At 35.9% G+C, this 24,870-nt stretch overlaps 1 protein-coding gene across 20 annotated transcripts in view; it reads right to left on the bottom strand.

Annotated features, from left to right (window-relative positions):
* Nucleotides 1–24,870, bottom strand: part of PTPRD (protein tyrosine phosphatase receptor type D) — a 467,045-nt gene that overhangs the window by 337,384 nt on the left and 104,791 nt on the right. Inside the window, exon 1 of one of the 20 annotated variants that reach the window (XM_039878351.1) lies at nt 13,672–13,690. The exons of the other annotated variants lie outside the window; for them this stretch is intronic. Coding sequence (XP_039734285.1) covers nt 13,672–13,675 — 4 coding nt within the window. The 5' untranslated portion in view covers nt 13,676–13,690. Of the gene's footprint in view, nt 1–13,671; nt 13,691–24,870 lie in introns of those variants that run through there. 20 annotated transcript variants of the gene reach the window in all.

Here is a 24,870-nt window from a genome sequence, read left to right as displayed (position 1 = left end):
CAGATAGCAGAGAGAACACAGAAAAAACCTGTATTCTAGTAGCACATGACAGGATATAGGTATTAAAGTACTTAAACATTCACTGTTACTTCCTTCCCCCCAAATTCTGTCTTCATAGTCACATTGCCAGGACTAAGAAAATAAAGGTGATTAATCTTCTTCAACGAGCTCATATTCCACAAGGGGCACACCTCAATCAACTGTCCATATTCAATGTCAGTGATGAAATAGAAGACTGAGAAAATGGCTCTGTGGTCACAAGGAAACGTAGTGTGTTAATGGAGTTAAGTGAGATGTTTCTATAAAAAAGAGTTATGAAACTGCTTTGTGTACGTTTGTATGGTAGTTTCTCTGAGGAATCCCATAGTAAAAGCAAAACAAAACAGAAAAAGCCGTACACACAACAAAATAATCAAATAAAACAATGATTCTTCAATGTATGTGTGTAGCATGATGTTGTTCTCCACATACCTATAACAGCACCAGGTTTTCCTAAACACCAGGTGGAAAAATACTGCTCTAGACACCTAGGTCCATGGGGTAGGAAAATCAGAAAGGAGGCAGATGTCTTAATAATTTAAAAGTAAATCATTTTTCTGAAATCCTACCATTTGCAATGACATGAATGGACCTAGAGGTTATTATTCTGAGCGAAATAAGTCAGACAGAGAAAGATAAATATCATATGATTTCACTTATATGCGGAATCTGAGGAACAAAAAGAACAAACTAATTCAAAACAGGCTCACAAATATAGACAATATAGTGACCGCAGAGGAAGGGGGAGGCTGGGAGAAAGCAGTGAAGGGTTAAAGAAGTACAAAGTAGTAGTTGATAGATGGTCACAGGGCTGGGGAGCATGGCATAAGAGGATGCAGTCAGCAGTGATGTAATGGCTACATGTAGAGCCAAAGGTAAGATAAAGTAATCAGGGGGATCATTTCATAAACTACATAAAAGTCTAACCAATGTCTGTATACTTGAAACTAATAATAAAATTAAATTTAAAAATGCTAAAAATTAATTTAAAAAAGTAAATCATTTTAGCTTTTTAAAAGCATTTGGGATCACATCTTTCTAGGCACAATATTCAGTATATTCTTCTAAAAAAAAGTCTGTCATTAATATTCTAGTGCTTGTACTTCTTTTAAGCCTTATTTTAAATAATTATGCAAATCTCTGGATATTATACATAGACATGAAAAGATGACCTAAAAATAGATAGTGATAAAATTTATTTAACAGAATAGACTTAAAACACATAGCTAATAAATGTTTAAATCTACATAAAATAAATAATTTTCTGGAAAGGACATAAATTACCCAAATTAACTTAAGAAGAAATGGGAAACCTGAATAGAAAATAGCCATGGGAAAGAAATGGAAAAGTTGTGATTTTTTTCTCTTCTTTAGAGAAAGGGAGCAAACCCATAGAGGTACCCAATTTAGAGAAGCCTCTAACCTCAAAACAAATTCATACTGATTTATACTAACGGCAACTTCTTGAGGAAAAGTCTGACTGAAGATCTGATTTGTCAGTCCCACTGAAATATAAATGTTCAGAGATATTATTTTCCTAGAAAAGTTAAATTAACAAAAAAGTATATTTTTAAGTAGGATCTTAATATATCCGCTGGCAAAAGATAAAAATGACAAAGAACAATCTATTTTTTCAGCATTAAAAATACTTGTTTTCTGCATGTGCCAAGGAAAACTATTTGCTTTTAGACATTTTTCCGTATCAGAAAATGAAGCAAAATTCACAATTTTAAATCCTGATTTCTTTTTTAGTTGTGTGTAATAAATATCAATTATTCGTTGATGTTGGCAGTCTGCATACTAGCTCATTTTTTCTGTTTAGCCATCATAACCGCTTAAATCTTAAAACATACAGCTTTTTGATGATCTCTTTGTCACTTGGAGCCTAGCAGGTTGGGATTGTAATCTCTGCTATGTCTTCTTTAATTGACCCAAAGAACTTGCATCTGTGAAAATATTCTGGGCTGTAGGTAGTAGAAACCCCTACTAAAAGTGGTTTAAATGATAAGGATATTATTCTCTCACATAAGACCCGAGGCAGAATGACTTATTCGGCATTCAAGGACATTATCAAGCACTCAGTCTTCTCCTGTCCATCTGGCCACTCTCACTGTGCTGGTTTGCTCTTCTCATGGACCCCAGATACCTACAGCTGTTCCAAACACCTCACACAGAGGAAACACTCAGGGAGCATCCCCATCTCATTTCCCTCTCTCGTCAGTGAATAAACCCTTCTCAAAAACTCAGAGCAGTTTTCAACTATATTGGCCTGAAGCCAATTGCATGCCTATGTTTAAGTCCATCACTTAGAATGGAAAGTGAAAACTCTACATTTTAGACCAAAAAGATTCATCACTTAGGACTCAGGCTCCACTGGCAAACATAGTCATTTAGAATGAGGATAAATGAACTCTGGGTTCTGTTCTTAGCAAGAAGGAAGCATCTACCAGTTAGGCAACCAACAATGTCTGTCATATAGTCTCTATGCATAGGCACTATAAAATACCCATTTGTATCACAAAAAGTCATTCTCATTGGTTAGTTGCATAAATGATTATAGGCAAGTTTGGATAAGTGATATACATATCATTCTATTTTCTAGCCTATAAATGATACTGACTATAGCTGAATCTTATAAAATCACAAAGTTTTAAGGTAGAAGGTCTTTGATATTTGATAAACTGATTTCTGATCAATTGAACTGTACTTTTAATCTACTAGGGATGCTCACAATTTATGAGAGCCTTTACCTGAAGATTTTTGTTTTTAAATATCGTTTACTTTAGTTAAAAATGACTATACATAAATAGGGAAGTGATATGTGCACATTCATTTACTATCTCTCTATTCTCACTTTATCCTGTTGAACTTTCTACTCAACCACCTGCTGCACTTTTTACTCAACCACCTGCTGCGAACCAAAGTCTAGATCATATCAAATATTACTGACTCCTTAGTATATATGGGTTTTTTTTATTGATCCCTTAAAAATTCCAGTTTCACATATGACCTGCAAGACTAAAAGTACAATCCAAGAGGCATTCCAGAAAGCAGATCAGCAGAAACATCCTCAGAGGCAGTAGACCTCAGATGGACTGTAGACCGAAGCCCATCCTCGTGGTCGGTTTATCAAGGTAGCATCATAACCCAATATGGAGAAAGAAACATCAGATGGGGAACCAAGAAATCTGGCCTCTACTGTCCTTGTGCTGCAACAGATTCATCACAGCAAAGTCCTTTTCCTTCACCTTACAGATTAGGCAGTACGATATTGTAAATGCGATCCACCTATTTCCCGCTAATTCGTTGATTCATTCACTTAACAAATACTTAGTGAGCATCTACTTGTGCCAGGTACTCACACATTAGATTTTAGACATGAGGAGAAAAAGAGACAATCCCTATAATCCTGGAGTGGGAGAGGAATGAGATAAGCATTGTGATGAGGTAGAAGATAGAGAGACCTATGAAACACAGTCAACAAAAGAAGAGAAGGTGAGAAAGCATAGTCAACAGAAGTGCAGGCAACAGAAGAGGTATAGGTGAAAAAGAATGAAACAATAAATTCCAATAACTGAATGGCCATGCATAAAGGTGTCAAGACATTCAAAATGTAGTGAGCAATGGGGGGTCTGATCCAAGACGAAGGCAGAGAGTAACACAGGAACTGGATCACCAAGGGCCTTCTAAGCCAAGATAAGAGTTTTTACTTTATTCTAAAATAAATAGAGAGCTTTTGATGATCCAGATAAATTGCTTCTTCTGAGAACTGTAAAATGTGTTCTCTTTCTAAGTATCCCTGCCAAAATTGTCATCAAACATTGCCGCTAACACCAGAGGTGTACAGAAGACAGAGATGCTCCCTTGAACTTTCTAATAATTGTTTCTTTATTTGAGTTTGTTTTCTCTTTCTTTTTCAAATCAAATTGGTTACAAAATGCTCTTGGAAGCATGAAAACAATAACATTTTCTGGCTTAGAAGAATTACGTTTTGCTCCCACTCAATAAACAAGGGCCTGTTTTCTAATATTTGTCTGGCTTTCTGACAAAATTTATAGTTAGTACCAAGAAAATCACAATCATGGAATTAGGGTCGAAAATAAAAGATTTGGTTGAAAATGAAAGACTGAGTTTCATTTTTGAGGACTGACTACACTTTGGAAAGAGAAAAGGGAGAAAGGGCTTTTAAGGATCCTTCACGTACCGTTTTCAGCTTCATAAACAGAGAAATCTGACCACTCAGTGTGATGATGAGTTCTTTATAAATTAAGGCATTTGTTACTTGGTGAGGTTTCCAGAGTGTAAATCTATTGATGCTTTTGGGGTTTTAAAAGGTAACTATGTGTATGTATGTTTAGGGGCAGAGCAGGGGGCAAATAATTCTATGGATCAACATTATTGATAGGAAAAATAAGTAACTAGAACTTCTCCAGACTTTCTACCAGAAAGTAAATATGGTAAATATGGATTATGATAGTCCCTCAATTGTCCATTCATTATCATAAAGTACATAAACTTTTCAATTACAAGTGATCATGGGTAGCTATAAACTTCTGAGGTTATGGATGGTGCAACTCTCATTCTGCTATAGTTTCTGCTGTGAGTGAATATCACCATGTCACACAGGAAGCACTCTATATAAATTTGTGAAATTTTATTATAGAAAATGGTGTATGAACATAAGGCTTTACATAATTTTCCATTTAAGGCAGTTTTAAATATAACTCACACAGAGAAATGAGAATTAAAGTTGACCATTTAATTATTATAAAAACTGTAGTGGTAGCATTTATAATAGCTACTATATATTTTGAACACCTACTGTAAACCAGATGGATTATTTGGTGTTTTACTCAAATCTCTGAGTAACTGCTGTGGTTTATAAGAATGTGCAAATTTTTGTAAATGTAGGTAAACATCAGGGATCACAGAAAGGAAGGATGAAAGAGAGGATACAGTTAAAAATTGTAGCTGTAGGAATAGTTTTAAGTTCTTGAGAAAGGATCATTCTAACTGCTTAAATGTAGCAAGTACATCTCATAGGATCCATGATACCAGTATAAAAGTGAGGCATACTTATCACGGAATAGCTAGATCTCAACACCTCCTAGCCATTTTCTGTTGAAAGTTTTACCTTTACCTATGCGTGTACTTTATCAAGCTTTATTTAGAGCCCCCCAAAATGACAAAAGGATTCTTTTTATCACTGAGCATAGAAATGTTACCATGAGCTTACATTCAATGGCATCTGAAGGAGATTCTACATCTGTGACTTCAGGTTGAAACAGCCTGAAAATTGTCTACAGGGAGAGCATGCAGAAATATTCAAGAGAAAACAAAAACAAAAACAAAAACAAAAACAGGACTTTTTGCAAGAAACTAGGTAGTTTGGTGCCAATAGGTTTAGTTTGAGATTGTGCCAAGCAATCCTACCATGTGTTTTCTCTGCTTTTTCTCGTTTTTAATGTGCTCAATAAATACCTTCTTACTTCTCAATAACCACAGAAATCTGCATAGTTACCAAAGATGGTTAACCTATGAGATCCCAGAAGGAAACTGAAGCAGGCCCTGGAAGTCTCAGAGTGCCCAGAATAGAAAAAGAAAAAACACAATTCCTAACTGCCAAATATGGATCATGAAGGCTGCTCTCAAATTTATTACTCATCTGTAGAAAATTACCTCCAAATTTTTACTCTCTTGCTTATAAGAGGATTATACACCGCTGCTCAAGAGAATGTGACTCAAACTGCCGCTTTGGAGGCAGAGTAAACCTCCCCATCGAAGTCTTGGCCATGTGACTTGCTTTGGCTAATAGAATAGGACATGACATACCCTAGGTCCAAGCAGAGGTTGTAAGTGTGATTGAGGGGTTCTTGCTGTCACTTGTTACCATAAGAATGGTGCATGCCAAATAAGGGATGTTCCTTCAGTTTGAGTCCCAAAATGAGAAGACGAACATGAATTCACAGCAGCCAACACATAACTGCCATATGTGATGTGATAATTAAATAAATGTCTGTGATTGCAAGCTCTAGAGATTTAGAGGTTGATAGCCACTACAGCACACACATTGTCGCACAATGTCCAATTAATAAGATATTGTAATGTTCAATTCATAGATATAAGTTATTAATTAAAGAATCATGGCACTTATTTTTAGGTTGGATGTGATGATGGGGTAAGAACAGAAGAGGAATCATCCTATGAACTGGTCTTTATGCTAGAATTATAGGGAAGGATCATATCCTTAGAATGACTTATAAATGTACATATTTCTCAAAACTACTGAGCCTACTACTTAACTTATAGGTCACTAATCCATCCTATAGCACAGTAGTGCTACAGGGTGTCATTATATTATTGGTTTCTTTTGTATCTGACACAATGAATAGTGTTTAGTCATACTTTAAGAGTCCAAAAAAAAAAAAACAACCTACATTTAGTAAAACTTGGCATTGATGCGAAGAGAATTCATGCTTACTTGGAAAGCCTTCCGTAACTCCCAAGAGATCCTAAACTCAAAATACTAACAAAAACACTGTTGTGCTGGTAAGCATCATCTCAAAACCAGCACCAATACTCATAATATTTGGAGCACACTCCAGCCACTGGGCAAATCTTTCATGAGGATACAGACTCATTTGAATTTGTGAATCTTCTTTACTTTGATTAAATGTTGACATTCTAATACCCTATCAGAATTTTTGTTTTCACAAAATACCCTTTTTTCATAACTCTTAAATAATAAAAAAAATACAGAATTTATGGTCCTTTAAGTGAAATTTTAACAAGTAATGAAATTCAGATGAATTGTATAATGATTTCTCATTTTCTTTATGAAACCTATCAGTTCAACTCTTTGCCTTCAGAACAGATGCTAAACAGTTGCTCTGGCAAGTTATTAAATCAAGTTGCTGGGTTTTTGCAGGGCCTTTCAACAGAACTCTGATAGAAGGATGGAGCAGACAAAGAAATTCTCTTAATACACTGCATATAATTAAAAGTAAAAAGGTTAATCCCTGAAATAATCTAAATAGATGGTCAGTGTCATAATCAATTAACCAGTATGTTAACTGTAAGCATTTGAGGACTCTTTTTTTCCATATCCCTTAATAACCAGAATCAAATATCACTATAATGGGGCATTTAGATTGCCTTTAGTAGCATTATTTAACAAAGAAAAAGGGAAAAACTGATTTCACTGGACAATATTTGAAAATAAACTTACAGAAAACTTACAGAAATCAAAACCAACTATTTCTGAATTGTAATTCTACTCGGTTGAGACAGTAAGTTTCACAAATACAATTTCATATTTTGATATGAATGTTTAATGTACTAGATAACCAAGTTGTAAGAAATTAATTCTTTTCTGAAATGTTATCCATCACACTGCTTTAGTACAATCTTTATTGATGAGGAAAGCCAGTGCAATGGCAATGGAATATTCACACTCTGGTAATATTGTGCATGATTAGGAAACACATTTTACATTAAACTTAACAGAAAGCAAAGAAAGAGTTATGTGTTGTGATAAAAGCAAAAATTAAACATTACCATTTAGCAAATCCTAATTAATATGACCGTTTAAACAAATCTATCAATGAGGTTCTTTCTGTTCTTATTATTGACTGTGCACCTTTTTCAAATGTCAGAGATGTTAGGAACCAATTCCAAAATTTAGAATAGCTGAATTTTTAAAATATGGGGCATGTAATAATAGATCAGCAATTTCTGAACAGCAATATAAATTCTTATTAATCAACATTTTTTTAAATCCCTTATTATCCAATGTGCCATTTCAAACAGTTCCTGTTTTCCAGATTTTTTAAAATCTCACTTTTAAAAAAATCATGGCATGTGACATTCAGCTGGTGTATATCTTAACGGAAAATATATAATTTTATCTTCACTCTACAATATTACTTTCATTTAAGAAACGGAGCTGCTATCAGTAAAAATGCACCTAAATTATTATTTACTGTATTGTAGTAAACTCTCAAATTCTATTTAGACAAGTAGTTGGCCAAGAGGAATTGAAGGAAGCTTTTCCATTTCAGGACTTTCAGAATTATCAAGCAACTGCTTTATCATCATGATGTACTTAAATTCATTTCTTCTATTGAATATTTCCCTCTACAAAATGTGCTATTCAATTGCATAGTTCCACAGCGCACTGGAGGTCAGCTGTTAATAACAAAGATGTATTATGATGTGCTTTTATTATTTCTAAGGAGTGAGAAAAATAATACATTGTATTACAGGGATTCAGTTATAGCCAATGTTTCGATTCATTTTAAAAACAGATAGGCAATTGAATCTAGAAATACACAGAAGGAATATAAAAACCTTTCCATATGGAACAAGAGAAAACCCTTAATTTTAACATCATTAAACAGTGAACACCAAAAAAGAAACAAAAAATTGAAGTTGCATTAAATCTGAGATATCACTTTCAAATAACCTTTAACCAATGTTTGAGTTTCTAGAACACTAATTTTGTTTATTTGAGGTACCTCTATCCTGTAAATACCACTGCCTTTTTGCCCACCAGCAATGTAATTTAAATTAAACGGAAGAATATAAAGGTTGGAGATTTTTAACAAAGATAAAATTTTCTTAGTGCCATAATTTAGGGAAATAAGGAATAAGAATCATTTCAGTTACCTTGGGGTACAACAAAGTATCCAACCCTAGAAAGTTAAAATAACACATTTAATATTTTAACACAATTATTATGACAATAAATGTATCTATGCTAATAAAGCATAATGATTGACCAAATATTCCTACTATCTCTCTATATTGCTCATCCTGAAGTGCCTAATTCTTATAGTATAAATTCCCTACCCCAAATTATTTTAATCTACCTGAATGTGTTTAATCTATTCTGTGTTTACTACAACATCATCTCAATTACTACCATCATTAGAAATGGGGTATTTTCTGTACGGTAGAAGTGCACAAGAAGTTATCCCCAGGTCTTCACGGGAAGGCATAATAAAAGAGCAATTTAGTTCAATCTAAAAGCAAGAGGAAAAAGAACATTTCAGGCAGACTCAGGCAGAATCAACCTAATAGACTGAGAAATTTTTAATATTTATAAATATAATCTCCAATTATTTAGAGAACTTTAAGTAGTTCAGCATAACTAGAGTGAGTGTACAAGAGAGTTTCATCAAACAACAGAGATCAGACCATGAAGAAATTCGGGGGGGCTTATGCCTATTTTAACTCTGAAAAACTATTTAGACCCTTTCCCAAACCAAATATGTAGGGTGGTGATACACAGACTATTATTCTTTGAAGAGATCAGTGGAAAAGGGAAGAAAAACCATACAATCTAAAGGCCTAAGAGCTTAAAGGTTTCTTTTTTGTTAAAGAGTACTTAGGCTACTACATCAAAAAGATTCTGCTTCGAGTTGTGCAAGTTGAGAATGAATGGAATGACCTCTTCCAGATTCAGATTTTTCCGTATTCTACTTCGCCCTTAGACAATTAATCCACCCCATGGCTTCAATTCCACCACTCCACAAGCCTGAGACTTGCTCCTTAAGTCCCCTATGTAACCAAATCAATGGACACTTGTTAGAACCCTCACCAGCATCTGAGAGCATGCATCCTCCAAACAGCTATGCATTTGGTCTCTAGAACACAACCCTCCCCAGATTTTCCTCATATGTTAACGTTTTTCTTTGTCTTTCCCCATGACTTCCCCAGGTATACTCATCCTCTATAAATAGGGGGTCCTCAAATGTTGGCTCTTGAACCCTGGGTCTTTGTTTATTTTCTCTGTAGGTGATATTGTCTCTTTCCATGGTTCTGTTACCATTTGCATGCCAAGTGACTCCCAAGAGAGTCACTTCAGCCCACAGCTTTCTTCTCATATGTGGATTCATATATTCAGTTGCTTATTTGGCATTTCCAGTAGGTTATTTAACAGGCAGGTCAAATTCAGTATGTCCCAAACCAAGCTCATGATTCTCCGCTCAACCCAAACAATTCTGCCCTCTCCCTAATGTTTCCTATCTCAATAAATACCACCACCACCCAACTAGGTGCTCATAACAGAAATCTAGGAGTCTTCCTTGAATTTTCCTAACCTTTTGTCTTCTATAGCTGATGAAATAATTTACTTACTATTGCTATTTCACCTTTCTGAGTATTTCTGAAATCCATCCAATTCTTTCCTGTTCCACAGCTACCACCACCATCCTCTCTCACTTTTATCAACTGCATTCCCCTTAATAAACAAATTGTTCACAGAGCAGCTAAAATTAATACTCTGCACCAATGCCAACAAGGCTGCCCCATCTCCTCCAGTTACCCCTACACACCCCCAAACTCCAGCCAAATTGGTCTTCTCTGAGTTAAGAGTGTCTCAGTAGGTATTTCTGAATGAGTGCCTAAAGAAAGGAAGGAAGGATGGAAAGAATTACAGGAAAGGAGCAAAGAAGAGTGGGAAAGTAGAAGGGAGGGAAGAAGGGATACCATAGGCTTATAGTAAATTTTTAAAAATCTGCTCTGAAATCAAAAAGGCTAGGTTTGAGTCCTAGCTCATTATAAACTTTAAAACGGGCATCATGTCTCTCCCACAGGACATATAATAAAAGTTAAGTAAGGTAATGTGTGTGAAAGTCCTCTCTATAGTATAAAGCATTATACAGAAAGACTATAGAAGTTTAAGACATAAAATACCCCAGGGGCCTATTATACAGATAATGCAATTTAGATAATAAAAAGAAATGTGTGTTCAGTGGCTCTTAATCTTCTTTCTTCCTTCTCTACTTTTGCCAGTCATGACTACATAAAATTCATCATATGCATGTAAAATAGGTTACAACATACTCCTGTCAATGCCTCTCATTACACTCTCTGATTTTCAAAACTTTTGAGGAAAAGCTCAGCTTCTGACTTCTTCCCCATCCCGAGACTGTCAAATTTGTGTCCTTCCTGCAAGCGAAATAAGTTAATTCTCTTAATAAGTATACTTACTCTCCTAACAAATTAATTTTTAAAATTATTTTTTAAAATTTAAAACAATTACAAACAGACTACCTATAAGAAACAAATTCCCAAAAGTTAAAATATCAACTAATAACAATTTTGAATTTTAAATTATTTTTATCTCTGGATCACCATTACCTTATCTCTTTATTACATAAAATAGGAAGCAACAGCAAAAAGAGATATACGAGACATATCTGCTTCCTAGTTTAGAAAGCAATTAAGCACATACGGTGTTATACTAAGAATATAGAATCATAATTTATCATATCCATGTAAAAGTTTTAAAGGAAGCATATGTATGTCTAGATAGAAAATGTCTTTATAATTCTATATCCCGTGGTTATTGTTGATTGCATAAAACTGTAGCTAGATTAAACTACCAAAGATACAGTAACCACATTCTCTAAGAGTTTCTTTCAGTAATAGCGCCCAGGATTTCTATTTGTTTGCTCTATTTTTGCACAATCAGAGTTCTCTGAAAGCTATGTCAATAATAATAAAAATGACGAACTCTGATAAGGACCATTCAGGCAGCATTATATCCACATGTGTAAATTGCAAGCCAGGCATTCATTTCAACCTACTTTTGATGCCTTACGACTACTATCATATCAACCTAACAGAGAACTCAAATTCTTCCAAAGAACTGCCAGACTCAGTTAGGTCAAGGAAAGAGAAAAGAAGCCAATTATGAATGTCATTACTTCCACAATTCTTCTCAAGAGGAACATAAGAAGAAAGAACAGCGAATTAAAAAATAAAATTAAAAAAAAAAAAAAAACCTCACAGCATTGAAGGGATCTTGATAAAACCAAGCTTACCACAACAGTTCTTCTGAAATTAGGATAGGATTGACAAGAAGGTTTGAAATCTATTCCAAGGTAAAACAACTTCTTATTGCCTTACCTTCTCCTTTGTTTAGTCTGATTCTCATGTTATCGTAATTATTGGATTAGTGATTCATTTTAAAAGCCAACTTTACAGACTTGAAATAGCTGTGTGAAAACATCTCATATTTCAGCACCTGAAGACAAGTGTTCATGGTTTTGCCAATTCACTAGAAGCTCTTTAAGTCGGCATCTTCCCTCCTTTTTCTCTCCACCCCCGAGACAGCTTTGAAGTTTTAAAAGAACTTCATATATTTAGGAAACAGAGCGATTATCCCAAAGCTCTGAACTTGAGTAAGAAGAAAAAGTGCTCATCTCAGGAACACTGCCACACAAGACTCGAGATGTGTAGGCATATGCCGGGCGAAACGAGTGTCAGAGCCCTTTGATGGAAATTCAGAGTTTCAGAAAGGTATCCAAGCAAAACACAACAATAAAAGTTAATTGCCAGAGGCAGGGCTGTCTTCATAACGGATCTCTTCTGCCCATTTACTGGCCAGTGTTAATTAACCACCGCTGCATTGGGACGGCTTTCTGATTTCACTGAGGTACATCTCACAAGCAGCAAGTATGTCCACAGGTTGGCATTGGCCATCCTTTTGTGCCAGTGCCCCAACTAGAAGGGAGAGTAAATCCCACACCTCTTAACAGCACAAAACGCCACAAAGAAGTACATGAAGAACTGAAATGGCAGTTCCTACGGGATCAAGTAGAAAAGCACTGAGTTTTACTGCCTGTTAGCAAGGGATCAGCTTCAATCAATTAATGATTTAATTACCTAGACTAATTAAGATAATGAACAACAGCAAGCCTACAATCAATTAGCTTTATCCAAACTTCCTATTTTGAGGATAGGGCCTAAAGGACGACACTCTTTTTCTTAGCTGCAGCAGTAAAATGTGTGAGTATATTAGAACAAATTAAGGGGATATAATTCTACACTACTTTAAACAAAAATATAAGGTCACTTGACTGATTCTTTAGCGACAGAGTGTTGTGAGAAGGTGTTACCTGGACAGTGGATATTTAACATTCCACCAGAACTGTGAATATTAAAGAAAATGATGTCTCTCTAAAGCAAGCAATGGACCAAAGACAGGGATGTTTCTTTGGCCACTCTGCTTCGTGATTTGAGTTATTTCAAGGTAAGCATGTAAGACTATAAAGCCTTTCAAAATTTATCAGAAAGTAGCAGTGTTCCTTGATTACATTGTTCTTGATTACATTGTTCTTGGGGCAAAGAGCTCCTTAAATTACTTAGAATAACCTAAGAAATTCATAAATTTCATAAGAATGAAGCACAACAAGAAGCAAGGAATAAAGCAGAAGGGGTACAATTCTGAAGACAAGAGTAGTCAAAGTTCCAGATATTCTTCTTCCCCACCTTCTAATTCCACTTTGAAATTTAAAGTTTTACGATTCTGATTCTCTAATTATATCGAGTTTTCCTCAGATAGAGAAAGGGGCCCATACTCTCCTGTTTAATTATGGCCCCTATTATAGCATTATCAATTATTATCATCTAGAATGAATAATTTTAAATAATTCTTTCCCTAAGCACAGAAACACGCAAGGCAGACCACAGTATCATAATCTGTCCCACCCACCACATCCCTCAGTTAACCTACATTGATTGTGCATTTTCTCTCTCAGAACAAGATTGAGCCACAGGGCAGGTTTCCTTGCACAGTGCCTGTGGAAATGCATTACGCTTACAGAGAAAGTTCAAACTTACCCATGGATGGAAGGTGCTTAGATCTTATACTTTACAGACTAAGCCAGCTCAACACCAAGCAGGAGAACTGATTCAGTTTCCAAAAGCCTTCTGGGGCACCTCTGAAATGAAGAGGGAATTCTCAACCCAACATAATGGATGCTCTGTGTAACATTTACATCTGTTCTTTAATCAGCCCAAGCAGTTGTCCAGAATCTGCCAAGTTTCAGGCAATGTGCAAATGCACCTGGAACATAAAAAAAGGCACCTAGATCCTAATGGGAGGGGATGTCTATATAACCAAATACGGAATCAAAAAAAAAAAAAAAAAAATGTGTCTACAGTTATAAAATAAGTAAAATGTGCTAAGAGAGTACAGGAAAGGGTTCCTTTAAGTTCATTAAAGACCGGGCACATGATGATAACAGTGTGGTGCAGGCATGAAGCATATGGTCTCTGAAGCCAGATGACCCAGGTGTGGATCATGGCTTCACCGCTTATGAACAGCAACTACCTAACAATAAGTAACTTACCCTCTCTAAACTACGATTTAGATTTACCCTACATTACATTCAAGGATAATAAGGGTTTCTAAAGCACAGGAGTGTTGTAATAACTAAATGAGATAATCCTCATGTAGCACAGTGCATGCACATTCTAGGTGCTCAATAAATGTTAGCTCTTTCTATTATTAATACTAGAAAGACATTTTCCTGGCAATAGTGGGCAATATGTGCCCCTAGTGATAAGTTTCTTTATACCCCTTTGCAGGAAAGCAAATCTTTCAAATGTCCTGGGGCAAATATATAAAGAGCTCATGTTTATTAGCAATTAAAATGTAAGAGCTAAATCAAGAGAATATCAACATTATGTTCCATTTATCATCATGAAAGTATTTTATAATTAGAATTAACAATAATTCATATAAATATAATTTATTAAATATCATGAAAAGGTCTTTTATTAAAACAAACTATTTCCTGGAACTTTACTTGTGAAGGGCCTTCTAAAACTTGGTAATCACAGAATTATTCTCAGGATCTCTATCAAGTGAATAAAATTAGGCTTAGGGTTAAGACAGAAATAAAAATGCATCTTGGTAAACATTTTGATCACCAAAGCATATAGCTTTCAAATAACAGTTCTAGTTGTTAAGGGATATTTTTTAAAAAACCATGTGTTCTTATGTAATTTATGCTTGATGTGAAAATATATTTATTTTGATATAAAATAATTAAGTTGCTCAATTGATTAAATCGTTGTTAAATACCATTATAAAACATTGTAAAAACTAACTACCTCTTTCTCTCTCTCTCTCTCTATATATATATACATATATATATATGATAACAATATATTTCATCAGCAATATAAAATAATTGTCTTGGTGATTAAGGAAGCTCATTTAGTTCTAGTGCTAGTTTATTCAAACATGTAATTACACTATATAACTAACAAGTACACCTTTTAATCAAATATATAATTATTAAAATATTTCTGAGGAACATAATTGGCATAGTATAAATATATTTCTATCATGACTATATAACCCTCACTAAGTGCACCTTTAAAAAGCCCTCGCTTTAATTAGCATACAGTAACCCACGCTTTGAAATGAAATTAAATCCTTAAGAGAAACAGCTAATGTGAAGCATAATCTTATATTACCTAAATATAATTACTAAATCTTACCAAGTAAAAATAATAAAGAAAACTCTAGAGAGCTGATTTACCAAAAATACAATGATCGCATGTCTCCAAGCATTAATTCGCAGCCCTAATTGCACAAGAAGACCATCTGGGAATCTTGTATAAAACCATCAGCCCGGGCCCCATCCACAGAAATTCTGAATCAATTGGTTGGGAGTAGGGGCCAGACATCTGTGTTTTTCTGTCATTTTTGAAAGTCCACAGAACCACTGCACCAGAGACTGATTAAAATTTATTTTTCCCTAGTCCATAAATGTTTATAGCAGTTTTATTCATAATTGCTAAATATTTGAAACAACCCAGATGTGTTTCAACCAGTAAATGAATAAACAAACTGTGTACGTGTATGTACAACACAGTACTACTCAAGCAAATATCCACTGATTCATGCAACAACATGGATAAATCTTAAATACATTTTGCAAATGAAAAAAGTGGGATCCAAAAAGCCACATACTGGGGTGGTGTGAGAAAGTTTCCAGGGTGTAAGAACTGCTATGCATCCGTCAAAACCCACAGAACTGTACACCGCAAAGAATGGATTTATTGTACATAATTTTTTAAAAATCAACCAGGAAGTAGGGTGGGGATTGGGAGGTGGGGTGGGGTGGGGGGAAGAGATGGAATGCAGACTGTGACAAATCAATCTAACTGCCTTACAAATGTATCACGTAACTAGACTGAAGAATATGGGGGAAAAGCTGTCCTGAGTAATTTTAGAGTATAATGTTTTGACTAAATACTGTGAAGCAAAACACAGCCTATGGTAACAGCGTTTTCTTCTTTTTAAATGGGAAAAAATAGTCATTACCAAATAAATGTTTTTGTCATTTTCATGACAAATATTTGATTTGCTTATTATCAACTGTGTGACTACATTTAATAGTAAACAAGATATTTTTAAAATCTGGAAAGTTTTGTAAAGATCTTTTACCGGTGTGATTTTAACTGCTGTTTGTCTCTTTTTGTTGTTGTTGAAAGAATACTGGGCAGTATGGGAATTAAGGGCTTCCTGAAAGTGTAAAAGTGGACAGAGATTGCTTCATGAGTCCAGAACAACGGGCATTTACAAAGCCAAGGGCAAAATTAGTGGAAAATGCAGTAGTCTCAGACATAGTCCCAGCAGGGAACAATCAGTTTATTTAGTCAGATAGCTGATTTTCTAGCTAATATGTACCTTATTCTACTGTATTAAATTTTATGTTAATAAAATTTTAACCTACAAAACATTATTCTTTAGTATGTCAAAAATCTCAGAATAAATAAATGTGTTCTTAGAAACCTATGTGTATGTGCTTTTCATTTACCTCTAAAACAGAATTTGAGAGGATTAAAAATTAAAGACAGTAAAAACCCTCACAACTCCTTCTGTATATCTAATAATGCTGCAATTCCAGACTCATACAAACATTTGATTTGAACTCTGGTATCTGGTTTGTTCTTGAATTGAGTCCCCATCTTGTCCACCTAAACTTTTCATCTACTGCTGCATGACTGAAGGACTATGGTGAAAATTACTGAGGTCTGAGCTGTGAGATCCACAGTAACTCAGTTACAGATTTTGAATCAGTTAATCTACCAAGATGCTAGAGGCCAGAATATCCTAAGAAATTTACATTGGACATAATAATGAATCTTAGCCCTATGTTTACAGCTAAAAGAAATATGAGCAGATCAAATAAGAATTGTGCCACAAACCTAAAGGGGTGGTCTATATAATCCACTTTTTCTTTTCCATTAATTTTTCTTTGTATGCGTGTAAATCCATCACTTTAGGAGAGAATTTCTGTGCCCGAATTATCACTGCTATCAAGAGCAATGAAAGATTTTGCACATTGTAACCAGAATAATCCTGATAAAACACATATACAATCATCTTCACCTTTTCTCTCTAATAGATTACCATTTTCCTTTGTTACAGTCCCTTTTTTTCTGTCCTTTTCAGGCACTAGTCATGCCCTCCTGGCCTCAGGGCCTTGGCATAAGCTTTTTTTTTTCTGCTTATAAACTTTTGCATGCCAGCATCAATAGTAAACTCCTATATATCCCTTGGGATCTCAGCTCACTATTGCTTGCTGGGGACCTGACCTCCCAACTAATGGTCAATTCTCTCCATTATAGGCTCTGTACCAGGCACTCTCCTTTTAACCCTTTACATTTGTTCCATTTATTCCCCCTTGCTATTCCTAGAATGTGCCAGGCAAGCTCCTGCCCTAGAGTCTTTGAACTGGCTGTTTCCACTGACTAGAATACTTCCTCCCATGATTAATTTCCTCACCTCTTTCCAATTTGCTTCAATGTTACCTTCTCAATGAAGCCTACTTTGACCTAACCACCAAATTGCGAACTGAATCTGAATCCCGCCCACACACACACACACACATATGCTCCCAATTCTCCTACTGTGGTCTTTCCCCTGTAACGCTTAACACCTTTGAACACAAAATATACTTTACTGTTTATAATTTGTATTGTTTATGGTGTTTATTATTCTATTTCATAATTTTGAGCCCCAAGAATGTGACCTTTAGTTTGGTTTGGTTTTAGTCTGTTTGGGTCACGAACGTATCCCAAAAGCCTAGAATAAAGACACTTATCTCTGGAATAAATGAATTGATTAAAGACCATGCATGCAAAACATTTGGAAAGGAAAAAGGGAGGGTGCCCATACTTCAAGGATTTGAACCGCATCTGTGAATTAGAATATGAGAGCACAAAGATCTCTGGAAGAAAACAGCTTTGAGTAAATTTAAGATAAAGAATTAGAAAGAACTGCAACTAAGTGAAGAGGAAGAAGCAAATCCTGCAGCTACATCTATCAATTATGAGCCCCTAATCATTGTCAGTTACCTCAGACACATTATCACAGTTAATCCTCAGGAAACAAGTGCAGGATGAGGTTCTTATTCCCGTTTTAGAGATGAGCAATCTGAGGTTAGATTGGGAGCTACCGCAGGGTATGTGCCCTGCCTGTCTCCATCTTGTTCACTATCATATTCCCAGCACTCAGCAAAATGCTGGCAGGTAGTAGCTACAGAATACATATTAGATAAATATAGATGTATATACTACCTGCCAGCATTTTGCTGAGTGCTGGGAATATGATAGTGAACAAGATGGAGACAGGCAGGGCACATACCCAAGACCACACCTCTAGTAAACAGCAAAAGACAGGAGTTGCTCTTTCTACCACACCATATTTCTTCTGAATAAAATTATAAAACATATATGGACTTACAAAAATGCAGCAACGCGGGCCAACTATATATCATAGCAATTCTGCAGGGCATCTCAATAAACAGAGGGAAATACATAAATAAACAATCATGCTTCATTTGATCTATTTAATATTGAGAACTGAAAGGTACACTCTAGAGTGCATTTTATCAAAATGGATAAAGAAAAAAGTTTTAGCACCAAATCTTTAGTCTTCATATAATAACCAAGTCATTTTCATAGAGTTATCTTATAACTCCAGACGGGACCTTATGAGTAAAATACTGTGTCCACCCAGCTGCTGGCTTGGGCAATGCCCTTCTGAGCATCAGCCTTTGAAATGCTAATTTACTGGCTGAACAACTGTTCAACTGCTCTTCAGCCTCCAAAATTCTGAGGCTTCACATTGAGTAGCCAGAGTAGCCCTTAAGAGGAAAAAGGAGCTCCGGCAACCAAGCTGACTTGACTCCAGGGGATGGAGGAATCTGCAGGAGGGAGAGGGGGGCCTCTCCCCACAGCCTCAGGCTATGAGGGGCCACCTGAGGCCATTAAACTTGGAATTGCTAGAGCATACAAAACTGGGAAGGAAAAGATTTAAATGAATAATTCATCATCCAGAATTCATACTCACCAGAAGTATTTATATAATTGCAGTTAAGATATTTGAATTTGTCCTGCTTTATAGTTTAGTGTAAAAGATACCAGGTAATGGATACCATTCTCTAATTCACTTTCCACAAACAAAATCAGCCTAAGTGTTGCCTGCTGGTGCTTTGTTAAAATTTCTGCTATTATTAAACCACAGAAAGGGCTCAAAACTACTGGGATTGAGAAATTTTATTTATTTCAATTCTACAAATTTCTACTCAGACCTTACACAGAGAGCGAAAATTTGTGGACCCAGACCAGATCCATCCTAAAGATGGTTTCCCTTTGGCCTCAGTATTGTTATTACGTAACAGTTTTTAATTCAAGCCACTGTGTAAAAATTCAGGATGTTTCACGTATAAATCTGGATTTTGAGCTTCCCTAGAAAAAGCAGAAGATCCTAGGCATGCACTCCCAAGTGGCATGGAAAAGCTGGATGGTTGTTTCCTTCATGAGATACAGCATAAACTTTTCAAAGAGTCGAAATGACCTACATCAGTAATGATTTTTACTTGAACGGTTACTGTGGGTATTGATTTTGCTACTTCTGATTGTATTCAAGGCCCAGTATTAGGACAAGGACAAGGAGGTAGGAGCTGAGATGAGTAAATATAACTTGCACTGGGCATGGGAAATGAGAATGTTAGACAACTACTGAAAGTAACATATGACATCTACAAAGAATGTTAGAAGAGACACAAAAACCATGATAACGTGCATTGGCAGAGGAGGAATGGATTGGAAGAGAAATACACAAAGAAGTTTACATGCTTTTCTAGCCGTTCCCTCTATGGATCCTCTAGTACTTATCAATTTAATCCATCACATAAACCTTCAAGTTTTTAATTCTTTTGAGTAAGTTTTGTATCTGGCACCTCTTTATCCTAGAATCACAACTACAGTTCACTTGTGACTTTTATCCTGCTTGAGTTTATAGCAGTCTCTCAACTGGTCCCTCACCCTCAAATTCATTCTCCAAACAACTGTCAGTGAACTATCAAAAATGTAATTTGGACCACATCGCTACCCAGTTTAAAAGCTTCCATCACTTCCCTTATAAGTTAGTAATACTGGACTGTGCTTGAGAATGAACTGAGGAACATTTTTTAAATTACCTGTGCTGGTCCTTACCTTCTTTTAATGTAATTGGTCAGTATGGGGACTATATAGCTATGGTTTATCCCCAAATAACTCCTAAGTATAATCAGGTTGAGAATCACTGATCTACCAGGCAAGCTTCAAGCTTCTTAGCTTTGCCTTAATGTCTTCCAGTATATTTTGTCTCCTCGATACCTGTTGATATTCCTCCAAATTCCAACAACGAGTTGCTACTGGCAACACCTTGTGCATTTGTCTACGACTGCATGCACTTGCCTGTATTGTAATTATCTCTTTATTGCACCCCCCACTGTTCTGAGAGCAGTGACTTAGCTCTGTCTCTTTGTTATCTCTAGAGCCTGAGGCATAGTGAGCACTAAATAAGAGTTGCCAAAGACAGCAAAAAAATGGACCTGGAAGAGTAGATAAGATGTGAAATTGCAAAGCAGTCAGAAAAGAAGAGAAAGTACTAGAAAAGCTAGAAAAACAGAAAGCAATTTTTGAGTTAAACAGAATGTTGATGATCATGAGTAATTTGTGAAAGTTTCTTTAAAGCTACAAAGAGGAGCCTAGTGGCCTGAGTAAATACACCAAAGGGAAGTGAGCCCATTTATTTCTTGACCAATGGTGATGTTGGGGCCACTTGTTAAACTGCAAACTCTCTAGAGAAAATAGATCCTGAAATACAAGCAATTATTTTATTGCAATTATCATAATACCTTTCCTGCTTGCATCTCTCGCTTAAAATCTGAACAATTAAAATGCAAAAAGACTAATGTGTTTTGCAATTGCTAAATGATCTTTTTATATCCCTTTGCTGATGTAGTTTTAATTATTTCAGAAACAGTAGTTAGTTCTCCACAGTGGTTATTACCGCTTACCACAAATGAGTCACGTGGTGGGACTCTCATTCTTTCCCTTGAGATTTTTACTCCATAGTCCAATAGGCTTAACCATTAGTCATTTTCCTTCATACTCAGCCAAGATTTTTGTTTAATCTAATTAGTCCTACTTCATCATACAACTCTAAACAACTTCCATCCTTAGAAGACTATAGTTATACCCTTCACACATTTTCAGAAACTTGTGCCTTCTACTAGCTGCCAGGACAAACTGGCAACAGTTGGTTCTGTAAATTTTCCCATGTGAGTCAGAGATTCCAAATGCAACCAATTGCAAACCCCTCCTCTCCATGCCCCATAAAGCATATTCAATTTGCTGACATACTGGATCACAAGTGTTATTTCTGAGCATTGCTACTAGATCAATGATGCTTTCTTGTCAGTTTTATCTTGCTTTTGATTTAGAAGAACTGAGATGGTACAGAGTATGTTTGTACCAGAATGATGTGATCAAATTCACCATGACATTTCTGTTTTTGCTTGCTTTTATGAAACCAATATCAGGCTTTGAGACCCATAATTATAAACTTATTTCTTTACAGACCCCCTTACAACACTTTCAGTAAATATAACACTTTTCGGCATTTTTTTCTATTTAAAATGTTCATAGCTCCAGATGTCAGGCTCACGATACAACAAAGACTATCCCATAGCTGATAAATTATTCATTTTTTTAGGAGTTTGCTATTTAAAGTGGCACTAACAGCCGAGTACTCTGAGCACCCCCAAAAGACATAAAGCACAGTAACATGCAAAGCTTTTTCTACATATGTTGTAAAGGTTAAGCACTGTTTATCAAGAAATGTGTTCCTTGAACTTATTTATTCTAATTAATCTGCTCCTAATAAACACTACTAACAAAGCAAAGTGCTAAAAGAGGCTAATCAAACGTGTTTTCTTCCCTTAACTAACCTCACCAGGTTAAAATAAAGTCCTCTTGCTGATAAATATTCTCCACTTCCTACTGTCTGGGGAGAACTTGTGAGTCGAGTCAAAAGCAGTTGTCGTCAAGCCATGAACCTCGAATGAAATCTGGCTCACTGCATGTTTGTAAATAAAGTTTTATTGGAACACAGCCACTCCCATTTATTTATACATTGTCTGTGGCTGCTTTCTTGCTATCATGGCAGAGCTGAATAGTTGTGACAGAGATTGTAAGGCTCACAAAGCCAAAAATATTTACTATATGGTCCTTTCAAAAACATATGTTGCCCTCTGGTCGAGGCATGTAAATGTGTAAAAGTTTCAGAATTTTAGGGCTTTCACTGATGTATAAAAATGTGTTCATCTACTCAAGAAAGGACTGACTGCCTTTAAACGCTTGTTAATCTAGAACATCAATTGTGTTACAGTCTCAGAGGAGAAATTAGAATAAAGTAACCTCAGGTCCAAAGATGCTCTTCAAGCTGGCGAGTGCTTCATTTTGATGACAAGCACCACGTGTTTTAGTTATTTATTGCTGTGTTTCAAACTACCTCAAAACTTACTTAAGGTAAAGATTTCTTTGCACACAATTCTGCCAAGCAGGCTTCAGCTAGGCGGGTCTTCTCATCTCGCTTGGGGTCATTCACAAGTCTTAGTCATCCAGAGGAAGATGGAAAGCCAAGATGGCTTTGCTCAGATATCTGGCTCTTCAAGTGGGCTGTCTGGGAATTTCTTTCTTTTATGGGGTCCCTCCAGCAGATTGGCTAGGCATCTTTCTATGATGACTCAAGATGCCACAGAGTGAATGTGGAGGCTCCCAGACTTCTAAGAGTTAGGCCCATGACTGGTATAACATCACTTATGCAGAATTCCATTGGTTAAAGCACATCAAGGACCAACACACATTCAAGGGGAGGGGAATCTGATTCCACCTAGAGAGAAGTTGCAATATATTTCGACCATGATTTCCAGTTCACCACATCATGACCAGGAAGCTGGTATGTCATGATTATAGTAATAAAATCTGAAGGCAGATGTTACTGTTGACAATTTAGAATCAAACTGACAGAGAAGAGAAAAAAAGAAGCCCAAAGAAAATGAAAATCATTTTATAATAAAACACTGGATGCAGAAAGAGACAATGTAAAATTTTCCAAATCGACAGTATTTTCTCTTTTTTAATTGAAATGGAAAAGAAGCTTTTCTAAATGTCATTCAATGCTTCTCCATTCCTTACACAGTGCATAAACTGTGAATACGATACAATCTTTTCTCCAAGACTCTGAATCTTCATTCTGACTATCAGTGAGGTTCCTGGACAACTATAGTACAGATGGGCCTCAGGGTTTGCTGTGATGGTGGCATTACTTGGGCCCTCTGAACACATTCTAGCTGCTGTGCATTCTGAGTCCTTGTGCCTGTTTTTTTTAACTGTTCTGCCTCCTCTCTAGACAGGAGTCAGGAGCGCTAAGTTCTGGGTCCTTCTCCATCACCTATGCATCTTTTTGCTTCAAGTAGGTCATCTATTTAACCCTTGGTTTCTTTTGCCTGAAAAGTGGTGATAATGGAATGTATGCTGCCTACTCCTAGAGTATTCAGGAGTAAATGAGGTTAAAGTTATAGTGTTTAAACAATTATACAAGGGAAAGATATTATCACAATCATTAGTATGAGATAAAATTGAATTTTATTGCTAAAATAAAGTAAAATAAAATAAAAATATTTAACAAAGTGAATTAATATACTATAGAATACAGAAGTAATATAATAATAACAATGGCTAACATTTATTTAATGTTCACTATGTAGTTCTAAGTATCTAACTTTGGTTAATATTTAATCTTTACTGCAACCCTACAACTACCATACAATACTCCAAACAACAAAACTGAGACATGAAGAAATTAGGCAATCTGTCTCTGGTTACACAGATATTAAACAGAACTATGATTTTTCTTTCTCAATTTGCATAGTTGATTTCAAGAATTTGTGAAAGGCCTATTCTATTTCTCACAAAATGTCCCCCTTCCAAACCCTAAAGAAGTAAAAAGTATCTACCTCTCCTAACCTGTGCTCTAACATTCTGTTCCAGAGCTTACACACCATTAGTGATTCCCAGCCAGGGGTGATTTTGCCCCCAGGAGGCATTTAGCAATGTCTGAAGTCATCTTAGTTGTCACAGTTCCAGGCTAGGGTGCTACTGGGTAGAAGCCACAAACGTTGCTACACATCCTACAGGACTCAGGGCAGCCCTTCACAGCAGAGAATTATCCAGCCCAAAATGTCAATAGCATGAAGCTTGAGAAACCCTGAGCTACACTAATGCATAAACACAGCATGGAAAGATTTCACAAAGAGTACAGCACATAAGTTATATTACAAATCTATGATGGACACTTTTTTTCTTTGTTCTGTTTATTGCTGCTGTCAGGTATATATTGCTTAATTTCTTGATCTGAAAATCATGTCAGTAGATGAAAATGCTAGACAGCTGATGTCTGGATACATCAAGCATTACCGTATATACAATGAGATAAAAACTTTACTGAATGCCTGCCACATAGCAGGCACTTACTGTATTCCACATACAGGATCTCATTTGAACGTCACAGGACCAGTGAGAGCTATGAATATCCTCAAAGAGCCAGAAGAACTGAGAAAGTTGCTACAGGTAAGAAGAGGGGCCAGAATTAAAGCCATATCTGGATGATAACAACATATA

Source organism: Pteropus medius, unplaced genomic scaffold (assembly GCF_902729225.1).
Source record: "Pteropus medius unplaced genomic scaffold, Ma_sr-lr_union100, whole genome shotgun sequence".
Classification (NCBI taxonomy): Eukaryota; Metazoa; Chordata; class Mammalia; order Chiroptera; family Pteropodidae; genus Pteropus; species Pteropus medius.
The sequence above is the reverse complement of the archived record's forward strand: the minus strand, read 5'-3'. Positions and strand labels throughout refer to the sequence as shown.